This window comes from Chlamydotis macqueenii, chromosome 5, assembly GCF_036417535.1.
Source record: "Chlamydotis macqueenii isolate bChlMac1 chromosome 5, bChlMac1.mat, whole genome shotgun sequence".
Lineage (NCBI taxonomy): Eukaryota > Metazoa > Chordata > Aves > Otidiformes > Otididae > Chlamydotis > Chlamydotis macqueenii.
Window position 1 is genome coordinate 67,020,717 of NC_141560.1, and position 12,678 is coordinate 67,033,394.

Consider the following 12,678-nt stretch of genomic DNA (forward strand, 5'->3'; position numbering starts at 1 on the left):
CTCCCTCTGTTTTTGAAGGGATAATATTTTTCAGCACTCAATCCCTACATACTGTGTTGGTTTATTTGTTACAGACGCTAGTGCCTTTTCTACAGCTCATACAACAGGCACAGCATCCACCTTTTCTTTGCAGAGGCATTAACTCTGAGACTTTCCTGCCGTGTCTCTGCATTAAGATAAGTACAAAGGGCAAAATAGATGTATATCTGTCAGCTCTGGATGGATTATAAATCTTAAAATAAAACTATTTCCAAGTTGTTTTTAAAACTATGTTAAAGCATCATAACATTCATCAAGACAAAATATTACAGACCACTAACTACAGGTTAGTAGTACAGGTGCATTGTTTTTAAACTTTTGTGCTCTCTACTGATCTCTTTCAAAGACCTTTAAAGTAACTCTATTGATAAGAAGGCACAAGCATATCTACCAGCATAACAAATACCACTTTTTTTGTCTTCTGTTTTTTTTTAATAAAGACTTTGATCCTGTTTCCTTGTTTAGCTCAGCTGGATAGCCCAAATAAAAAAAAATAATTAAGAAAAGCATTTGAATGCATGCTTAACTTTAAATAATTAAATCAATTACTAAAACAGTCCACAAGTGATGGACCAGGACACAAAGTGACATGAGTAGGTCTACTCACCTGCTCATCTGGATCAGCCCTAGAATGTTAATGCTTTGCAGAACCAAGCTTCTAGGAACACTCAACATCCCTATTAATATCACTGGCCCACAGGCTTCTCGGGTATGGGCTGCACCTACCTGCTACAGTGCCTGCCTGCACAGTTCCACTCCAGTGAGGAACACCTTCTCATGACGTCAGTCTGAGTGCTAAAACAGTGGGAGTGTTGCGTGCACTGGTGTGCAGTTAGACTTGCATGATTTCAAAGACTTCATAACTCATCAGGATGAGAACATATTTTTAAGTAATTAGAAAGAATAGCAATTAATAATTTCTTAGTTAGTATATATCTAATTTTACTGATCTCTGAATAGACTTGGGACTTTTTTTTTTACCAGTAGTGTCACAAAGCCATAATTCAAATGTTTCAGCACAATAAATCCTAAAAATTACTCATATAATGTTAGAATAGAAATTTTTTTACCAGAAAAAAAGTCTCAATAATGTTTTGTGATAAAATGGCATGAAGAAAATATCACTATGTGCATCTAATTAAATAATACAGCATTTACATACAATAAGGCAGTTTGAAGACAGTAAAAAAGGAGGATAAAGATCAAGTCAATAAAGAACATTAACATAGGAAGGTTTATCAATATAGAGAGAAATTAGTTGCTTTATCACTAGCAATTTACATATCAATACAGTTTATTAGCCATGGGAAAAAAACAACAAAACATAAGAACCAGTTACCTCTGTAGCTACCATTTCACCACAATTATTTATTATAAGAAATACAGCAGACTTCCACGAGGCAGTGCGAACACTTAGATGTCATTCACATGTGTTTCTAACCACTTTGAACAAACCTTTGATACTACTTACCTCTGTTGAATTTTTATTTCCTGTGCAGTGGAGAAGTCATTTGTGGGAGAGAGGGGACATAAAAGCTCTAGATTGGCAACTATTATGATTCATCATTATTTCCAATGCATTAGAAAAACCTCAAATAAAATAAAAACTTTTAATAATCCTAGCTCAAACCGAGGGAGAATAGTAGCTTCTAATTTTATCTTTTTTTTAGAAAAGGCATGGTCACTATCCCACTCTCAAGCTCAGAAAAATAGGTCAAAATATTATGAAGTCCTAATCCTATTTCCAGCACCGTAAGTCTTTTCAACATGTGTGTTCTATAAACAGAGAAGGAAAACAACAGAATCAAGTTTTCCAACAGTGAAGAAAATCAGTCGCTAATTAAACAAATCTAATACAGCCCTATCTGGTTTGTGCACTGTGTAGCTGGGCATATTTCCCTTCACTTTTCTGGGAGGAACATCAACTTTGCAGGTGCGTTTGCACTCAGTGTCATACTGGGGCAGGCAAAGCACCGTGTATGTGTGAAAATTAACTTATCCACGGAATGTCAGTATCTCAGCTATGCTGATTCTGTCTCTAAACAGGATCTGATTTGTTAACAACGCATGACAAAATTCCTTACAAACATGCTCTCAGTTACACAGTTAACCTGTTACTGGAACAACGGTAAACTACAGATTTAATGACAGGTTATTCTGCTTATCTCAGACATTGGAGGTCTGTGTCTCCTTCCTTCTCACATTTGCAAGTTTCTCCATCCTAGGCAATGCCCAGCTTCTCCACCATTTCAAATCTTTGGAAATACAATTATTGTTCACCTTCCACATGATTTATAATGTCCAACAAAAGTTTCATTTTGAGGATTTAATTAACGGAACAGAGACAATACATATATTCTCCCTACTATTTGTCACATTCATGATATTAATTTCTTCCTTGCCAAGAATTTTCTCCTAGAGATATAAAATAAATTTAATTTTTAAAACCTCACAGGATAAAAGAACAGACAAATGAAAAAAAATGCTTCAGAAATAGTTATGCTAAGAAAGCAAGATTGTAGAAAAAGGAGAATAGATCAGTTGCAACACAGAAGAACTTCAACAGAACAAAGAAGTCCCTTGATTCAGTACACTGCGTTCATTTGTGTTCCATAGCAACTGAGCTGTCTCTCATCACAACCGCTTTACACTTTTATCCAAGTTCAGGTAACAAACACACGTTTGATTCTCTTCATTTAATGATATTTTGCTGAAACAAACTCTCAAGGTAAGATATAAAAGTTTTCCTTTGAAGAGAGGAGAGTTAAAACAATGAAGAATATGTACTATCAGCACAGTGATTTCCTAAGCAGTCCAGTTCTTTTGATGGAACACCCCGAGGCCCTAGTGCTGGATAATTTTTGTCCAGAGCTGCACAAGGGAATCAGCTGGAAAAAAGGTCAGTATAGGACACAGGGAAAAATTTCACATTTTCTTACCTCCTGAGCAACCCACTGAATCTGCACAAATAGCTAAGTGTCTGCAGCCAAACTGAGCACGCACTTGTATCCTACTCTCCCAAAATAGAAAAGCACCATTTTAAACATCAAACTAAGGAACAGCATTCCGTGATCAAAAAAGTGTGCACAGGGTGAAAAATCACCTGCACGCGAGAAATCATAGCAAGATTTTTGTTTCATTTAAGGTCCTCTTAAAGTTGACTTAAATGAATTTTAAGTGATGTGTACTTTATTTGTTCATGCTTCAGATAAGGGGCAGAACTAACACGATCAGACACAGGTCAGATTTGGAGTCATGATCTATTAAGAGAGCCATTCTGTCTCTCAAGACAAAACACAAAATAAAAGTTATTTCAATTTACAAACTACTGTATAAACAAATACATACCCAAACCTTCTGACTCAAACAGGCAGGTGTCATCCACGCCTACATCTCTGCACCAGGATAAGAAATTTGCTGTGTTGTCCCGTGCAAAAAAAGACCCTGAAGGAGCATTGGCTTTGCATGGAATCTTCCGTACTGGTAAGGTCTGAAAAACAGAAGTTCTCTGTTTAGATAAATGACATACGCTAGCATAACACTTAAGTGGTACGAAATCAATATGCAGGTTTGCATAGATGGGTGACTGCCACCAAGATATTTCCTTGTGCATTAAAGAATTCCAAGCAAAGAAGAATGAAGCGCATTTAATAGTGTGAAGTTGTCAACCACAGTTTTTTTCTAAAGCATCATGATAGGTTATGCAATGTGAAGTTCAGAGCTGAATCAATATTAGCAACTTCTTAGGAATGTTAGCAACCACAATTCTGGGATTCAGTGGTTGATCCAGTTCACTGAATTTAAAAAAAAAAAAAAAAAAATTAAGACAGATTTTAAGCTAGGAACTGACCTTTCCCAAAACTAAAGGTGAATTAGTTTCAGATCTATGTTAGGAGGGAATCAGTGTGAAGCAATAGGTCTGGAGGCCTAAAGACCATAAACCCTTCAGAAAGGCCCCTGTCTCCCATTTAACAACACACGGAAGCCCCCATCCACAACAGAGAAATGTAATCTCGTAGCTGCAAGATCAAGGTCTAAGACAGAGCCAGTTCTATTTCCATGATTTTGATATCAGAGGAGATGATAGTGACGCAGCATATCAATATCTGAACCAGAGTAATCACCACAGCAAGCTTTTTGCTTGAATTGGTACATCTACTGAGACACATACAAAGAATACTTTAGCGTTTAGTTCTCATTCAATGTTTATTTTTCTCAGATGAAAAACAGCCATCATCCGTGACAAAATGAAGAAAGAATGAAACATTGTTACTACGTAACTGTAGAAATCTCTAAACCATGGAGGAATTCAGACTTCAAGTCGATTTGAATATGCTGCTTTTCTATTGCGCTGATTTATGAAATATTTGCTTCTGTTCTGGAGGCACTCGTTACTCAATGGCAAGTGAGCTAAGAGGTAGAAAACTGAAAATGGTGTCTCTACTAGTTCCTAGCTCTAAGTCCAAAATTCTTTTTCTAGTAGTCCAAAATAATTCTTGTAATTGTGGAGAAGGAAAAAAAAGACACAGGACTAGGCTTCCCCTTACAACAACTGCCGGTAGCGTACTAATGTCAGTATTTTAAAACAGATTAGAAAGAGTTTAGATATATTTTTATATAAGACATACAATAGCAGCAATGTAATTGCAGAATACATCTACATGTAAAGAACTACTCACCTCTATATGTCTGATCAAACAAACTGCAAAAAGAACAGCTACAGGGATAAACACCCTTCTATTTATTCTATCAATATGTCAATGGGAGCTTGTAAATTGCTTCAGACATATACACACATGCCTTATTAATGTTTAGACCTGTTCCTCAAATCACCATCTAGCTCTCATTCCCCCATGTTTCTTAGTCCAATTGCACTTTTTTTTTTTGGCAAAAATGATGCTTATGTTTGAAAATACTTATAAGGAGATATTAGTACTTTTCTATATTGTATTCTCAGAAAACATTGGCCAGTTTTACATGATATTTTAAAGAAAAATCTAAGTAAACCTTGTGTCATAGACACCACATCACTTCCTGGATCATCCTGGAATTAGGGAGTGGAAGAAGGAAGAAAGTGGGGAAGATACATTATGTAAAAAACAACAAAACTTGAATTCTTTAAAGGGGCTCTAGATATGGAACAATCCTACAGATCAGAGCCCAAGGAAGTTGTTAACCATTATTTTAAATCCCTCTCCATTCTTCCAGAGGAAAAAAAAAATAAAAGAAAAAAACCCAAACTGTTCCATTCCTCACAGACCAGGGCTTCTTTCTTCTTTTTTTTTTTAAAAAGCTATTAGCACTAGACACATTTCTAGACTAGCACCATTTTCACATCACACTAATTTCTTCAAAGAAACAATAAGTATCTGTACCCCGAGGCAAATTCTCATTATACTCTACAGACTGCCTCACGCGTTGAATTTCCCCTTGTGACTTCAGGAAGAAGTAATGCAGCATTTGTCCATCTTTGCTCTCCCTACATCTTTTCTCAGAAGATTTTAATTGGACAAGTCTAATAGTCTCAGAAGAGCATCCACTGCTGTTAAAGAGTCACACAAAATTCTCTGGCAACCTACAACATGAAGGTCTATTCCAGTCTGCATTTGGAGAAAAGCTGTCAAAACAAGCCTTTCCTTTCAGGATTTTCTACTGACCGGCAGCATGAAGTAAGATGGGAAAGAGTCAAGGAGCAGCAAGAGTTGGACTGCTCCATGAAGGAAGATACACCAGGAGCCAAGGGTGACCCCAGCACAAGTGGTGGCAGCCCTCACCGGCACACGAGGAGGGCAGCACCTGTGACAGAACAGCTTTAGTTGACTGTCCTGTGACAAGACAAAGTGACAAGTCTGGTACCTTGTGCAGGAAGACAAGTCAGAAACAGCAGGAGACAAGGCTGGACACAAGGCTACAGCAGAGGCTGAGGCTCCAGCTGTGAAGCAAGGGTGGAGATGGTCACAGGGTGGCCAGGTAAGAAGCAGGGCTGAGGTCAAAGGGAGCTCCTGGGCCACCGACAGAGAATGCAGGTTGGGGTCCCAGGGGAGGCTGGTCACTACTACTAAGATATTTTGGCTCCCTCAGGTCCTGACAGCAACTATTCTGTGTTTTTCAGTCTTTCAGTGGAATCAATCCTTTCAGAAATACATAGCTAGCTTATAATCAACTCTGACTTGTCGGTAGATTCAAAGAGGTGATATTTCATAGCACTGTACCTTACTGTGATTACATAAAACGTCCACTGTACATACAACATATTTGATCATATTCTCCCAGAACCAAATTACCAGTAGCTATAAATTGGTTTAACACCATTAAAATCAAACGGAATGAAATTCTTTCCCCATAACACCTCTGCTTGGCCCAGAGTATCCATGAAGTGACACAAGGATGTTGAACCGAGTTAACTGGTTAGCATAAGGAGAGCAAACAAATTATATCTGACAAAACTATACTCTTTGGAATTTTTGAATGATTACATCCAATTTAGAGCACAAATCCTGGATGACATTATAATGGATTAGCAGCGCTGTGACAGGAACAAGATGACAAGAAGTCAGTTCCAGTATTCCTGGCACTTGCAGACTTGTGCATAAGCCACTTCAGACAGCATGGAAAAGAGATAAGGCTACAGTTAACCTGTTGTGTGAAAGCAGACCTGCAGTGTCAAATCACGTCACCTCCCAGTTCATTCCTCAGGTCTCATCTCTGGATTTTCCACAATGCCTGTATGTTACTTTGCTCTCAGGCTCTCCTTTGCAGAAAACTAGCGAGTCTTCTCCAAGAAAAAAAAAAAACCCAAAAAAACTGTTCATAATCCCAGGAAGACCTCGGAAGGGCACTACAAGTGAAATCATACCAGTTTTTTTCCTTCCACTCAGGTCTCCAACTCCAGCTCAGACGATTCTGTGCCTTTTAAACTGCTTTGTCCTGCCACATTCCCCAATAACCAGCCTATAGTCTTTCATGTCACACTAAGGGTATTAAACGCTGTTCTGGAAGTCTGTCATAAAACCCTGATATTATTTCAGGAAATTTGAACTAGGGGGAAAAAAAAATAAAAAAAAAACCCAAAACAAAAAGAAACAAACACATTTGAAAAAAAAATTATACATATATATATTGTGCTATATGGCTGGTGGCTGCCATCTGGCAATCGGAGGAGACTCGGGCCCAGTGCTGGCACAACCAGTCTGCTCTACTGGGCCCTGAGCCCACAGGACATGAGCAAGTCTGCAGCACTGGTCCTGGAGAGCAGGAGCTGCTCCTTGGCACAGATGCTCTCAGCAGCAGAAAAGCAGCTGGAAGCGAGGAGGAAGCCAGGAGAACCTGCACTGCTTTTCTTAAAAGGGGCTGTTGGGAAGGCATTGCAATGCCTGGCAGGAACGCAGAGAACTCCAGTTTTCCCCCGGGTCACTGCTGCACCCCAGTACTAACATCACGTGAATAAATCTGGTTCTAAATATTTTATGTCTTCTGATTTAGGTAGATTGTAATGACTGAATATAGAAATGCTTTCAAGAAAAGCAATTCAGAACAGATGGTTTATGCGTCAGAAATCTATGCAGTGAGAGTCAGCAAATAAACCATCTAGAACTTCACGTACGTAACGGGCTATCCATAAATTACGCCTCTGTACCTTGACAAGCAAGACAGACCTTTAAATACATCAGTCAACCCAGCTTCATTCTGAAACTCAGACACTCATGGAGCTTGCAACATTTCTTTTACAATTATAAAGATTACAGCGTCTTTGAGAAGCACATTTTTGTAGTAACAGCTACTGACAGCAAATAGTAAGAGTCTAGGTACAGAGCTACCACTCTTCACAAATCAAACTTGTCACATTCTCTACTTTCATAGTGATAGAAAAAATGTCTGATTAATGGCTGCCCTAAACAACTCAGAAGTGACAAACATCCAAATGTAACAACAAGGCATGTCCTGGACTAGAGAAGGGAAAAAAAACCCACATTATTGAAGGGAAAAAAAAAATAATAAAAAAAAAGCTTTAAGTCATTTTATGAAACAAATACTACCCAGATAAATATCCCTGGCATCACATGATCTCAGTAAAATGCAGCATCCTATTTTTCATCCCATTTCCCACAATACTAGGGTCTTGCTGAAGAGAACAGCAAAAAAAAACCTCCTCTCCATTCAACAATAGCACGATCAAGATTATCACAGAAATCACAGGGAAATACTTGTATTTTCTTATCACCTAATAAATTTCCCTACCACCTTTTAAATAGAAGTCTCCTTTTTTTTTTTCATATTTCCAAAACTATCACTGTAATGTTCAACACATGAAAGCTCTTATTTAAGAGAGGTTTCATGCACAAATATTTTTTCCTGCTTTGTATAAATGGCCTGACTATCTCAAAAGTGCTTTCTAACAGATCGTTCTGAAGTAATTAGGTTTCCATATGGCAAGAGTGACTTTTGTTGACATAGTATAGTATAACCGCAGTTGCTTTGAAAGAGCAACGGCCGCAATTACTCCTATCAAATATCACGAAAACAGTTCCCCAGTTACACTCCTTTTACAATCTTGTCTTGTTGATGTGCATGCATGTGGTTTAATGCAGGATGTGAAAGTGTGAGTGAAACATATGATGCAATCCTGGAAAAATGCTGTCAGGTTCACTTCTAAACCCAAAAGGGACTCTCTTACACCAATGCTCTGAAATCACATGGAAAAACGTATTTTTTGTACTGTTTTTCCAAAATGAGGGTCCACAAAGACATGTTAAACCCCTCATTTTTTAATAGCAGACTTAAGCCTTAATTCTTAATAGAATTAATATTTTAATAGCAGACTTAATTCTGAAGATACCTAACAATACCTTGTTCTCCGAATAGATGATTTCACAACTTTTTGAACTGTCACTCACACTTGAACAAAAGGAAAAAGATCAGCAGTTTTGTTTGTTGTGGAAGGTTTACAGTTAGCTAGGCACTCATAGGAAAAAAAAAAATTGCTTTTATCACCCAATGGCCTACATTAACCAAAAAGGGGGAAAAAATTACACTTTGGAGACTGCAGTATCTGACCACAGTGGTATCTCTCCTGTAAGTATTTAGTGTTACATAAGGATAAATTCATACTGAAATTTGAGTATATCAGCTAGATAGAACATGCATCCATTTCAGAACTTTTTACAATTTTGCTTTTAACTTTGCTCCTGGCTACAGAGATATTCTTTTCCTTCTTAAACTCTTCCCTCATTTTCCTCACGTTTTCTTAGAAAAGCCCTCCTTCCTTCCACCTATAAAAACAGAATTGGCTCTTTAGGAGAGGGAAGAGAAGTTCTGCCACAGTCTTCTCTGTAAATATGATTTTTCTCCTTGTTTTTTATTAATTTGTTAAACGTAAGCGAACTGAAGCTCATTGCTACAAGAACTTAACTCTTATTGAGCTATTACAATTCACCTCACCAAAGAGTGACAATATCCCTAGCCAACCACCATTTATTCAGTTGCTATTCTTAATTCTTCAAGAACTCAAACCCAAGATGTTTCAGATCCCATTTATAAATCACAGAAGTGGTGTCCCTGACTCCTATTTCAGCAAAGGAAAATTAACTTTACTGCTTTGTGGTGCCAAAATTCAGGTTTAGTGAGTAGCAATAAAGTATAGACAGGTATGAACTAGATACTAAACAAATGAAACTGTAACACCTACAAGGTAACGAAACTACTCCTTGTCAAGGTGGGCCCAGTTTTGTTTTCCATCTATCTCATTTACTATAGGAGAGTACACTTTCCAACTATAACAACTGGACCAGCAATTAAAATAATGTGCTAAATGCATATGCAAAATGGATAGAAGGAACTCTGAATATGGAAATACATAGATAGAATTTAAAATAAAGCATTCCCCATTGCAAAAAAATAAAACCTAAGAAAAATATATAAACCCCTCCAGCCCTTCCAAAGCCACAATAAAAAAGGAAATCCAGGAAAACTTAAAAAACAAAAACTCAATATGGAAATTTTGAGGGCTTAGGAGATGTATAAATAAACTTTTAAAACTGCCAAACTTTTCAACAGACGTGGAACCAGGAACAGCTTCCAGATTACTGAAAAATGACATTGCACTTACATTGCACCCCTAAGCAATTCACTTCCCAATTGGCAAAACGCTGTCCTTCAGTGAAATACAGTCTTTGCACTGTTATGTTAAGGACTGTAGAGAGATGTCAATTTAATGGAATAGCAGGTTGGATTTCAAGTTTAAAGATCATGTGTTGACCAGATTTTTACTCTACGTAATCACTGCAGAGATCATCAAAAGCCAAAAAAAAAAATCACTCATTATCAACTTCCTAGATTCGAAGAAAGCATCTGTTAGATATTCCAAAGTGATCACAAATTTATAATATGCCAATAAAAATAATCAACACATCAAGGGTTTATATCAACACACAGACTACAATGTTAAAATAAATACAGAACTAAATTAATGGTTTAGCCATGACGTTAATGTCAAAGTAGAATACATTCTCCTGTTTCTTCCACGTAGCGTTAGTTTTAACTTCTTAAGAGTAAGCATAGATGGAGAATAAACTTAATTCAACAACAATATGGTTTTAAAATTTAAGATTTTGTTCAAGGTTTTGTTCTTCTAAGTGCTCTGTCCAAGACAGAGCTTACTGGTCACACAGCAAAAGATGAAAACGTTAGTTATCATTCCAAAAAAGATGGGGTTAATAAATAGTTATGAAAAACTAATTTAACAGAAACACTTCTAGCAGCATGTTAGAAAGCCAAGGATTACAAGAGATGATTCAATTCACATATAATCTACCAGACAACTGGGATACCCAGAAGTAAAGTCAGTCAAAAATTGGCAAGGCAGAAGCTTCATTCATCAGTTTAAGCATATTTGATTATTTAACTAATAATTCATTTAAATGTAGTCAAGGGACGTGTCCATTTCAACATATGGAGGCAAAAATCACAACGTCTGCCAGAATCAGAAGGTCACCTATGAGAGGCTGGCTATTGGGCAGCTGGATAACGCCCAGAGACCAACAACCTGGAACCGTCCACTGGAGAGCACGCGAGGCACTACAAATGTAAGCTGGCAACAAACAGTCCACCATTTAAACTGGTGTCAGACCCTGTTTCTGCTCACTCAATTTGTGTAATTGAGGATGAGATTACGTCACTATAGTCCAAAGTCTTAAGAAGGTCTATAAATGGACTTCCAAAATTTCCAGACATCTAACTGTCGAACATATCTATGCCTACTGAAAAGTTCACTTTTATTAATAGACTTCTAGAGATCTTGTAGAAGTAATTTATAAACTCCAGGTATGTATGTGCCCCAAATTAAAAACCATTACTTCTACTTATCTACAATCTGAAAACGCTAGCAGGCCAAATACAAAAATTAAAGGTGGTATGGTTTTTATTTTTTTTCTAATCTGTCAATAGCATTAAAGAGAGAGACTAGAATAAAAATTTTAAAAGAAAAGAGGTTTATTAAAATTTTATAAACGGAGAAACTAAGACAGAAACACTAAGGTAAGTCATGGCAAAGACCTCCTTGCAGTGTTCCTAAAAACAAATGCAAGGGGGGAAGTCTGGGATTCAGTAGTTCGTTCCCATTCAATAAATGCTCTGTACTTTGTCCTTAGACCTTTGGTTTTCAGAATTTACATTTAGATTGAGATTTTTTTAAATTGGCATTTCATAATACATTTCTTAGACAATATGTGATTAGAACAGAATGGGGCAATTCTCACTGTTGCTCTTTCAGAGGAAAATTGCACCTTATCTTTGATACCTGATCATGGGCTTTTCCCCATCACAACCACAGCAGCCAGAGGTGAATTAACGTAGAGTTAGTTGAAGAAGTTGAAGAATCCTAGTTTCTGAATTTCCCTCATTTGTATGGTAATTTAATGAGAAAAACAGGAGGATTGCATTTGAATAAGTTGTTTGTGGCTATTTCATTGTCACACAGCAGGACTTGTGAATGAACATGGCAACTACACGAATAAGCAGCAATTTTTCCATGAGATATTATTAACTGGTCAAATCTGAGTGGATTTTCATAGGATACGTTTCAAAAAGCATCTTATTAACCCACGATCATGTCTTATCAAACATAACATTCTTCAAGGGGATGTGATTCTCCTAAAATAAAAGTTAAATATGAAAAATATTACATTTTGGCAAAAACAACTCATTTGAGTCTCAGAAATTTCAAAATCACTTTTTCCCCTTAATCATTCCAGAAGAACTTAAGCTAAGTACAATGCTTAGAAAATTCCAGTCAGAATAGCTGAAGTCCATCAAAACACATTATAGGTTCTACAATTTCATATCGAAAAATGTTTCCATCATTTCACTTACAGTGTGGTGTAATATAGTTCAAATAACCAACATATTTCTTTTGTCTATGGAATTATAGTGGATAATCTTTCACTAGCAGTCTGAAAACAAATGTAAGAAACCATTCAAATTCCTTTATGTAATAATTATAACACTGGGTATCCTGCTGCATTATAGTCATGTCTCTTCTTCTTTTTCCTCCTATTTTTTCTCAATGATGAATCTCACACTTGGTGACCTCTTGAAGCACGAGTTGGGGTAGGAGGTTCCCAGCCCTTTCTGTAAGATTAGTTC

At 37.0% G+C, this 12,678-nt stretch overlaps 1 protein-coding gene across 1 annotated transcript in view; it reads right to left on the minus strand.

Moving 5' to 3' along the window:
• Nucleotides 1-12,678, minus strand: part of GAS2 (growth arrest specific 2) — a 96,980-nt gene that overhangs the window by 56,429 nt on the left and 27,873 nt on the right. Inside the window, exon 4 of the mRNA XM_086749792.1 lies at nt 3,388-3,529. Coding sequence (XP_086605918.1) covers nt 3,388-3,529 — 142 coding nt within the window. The remainder of the gene's footprint in view (nt 1-3,387; nt 3,530-12,678) is intronic.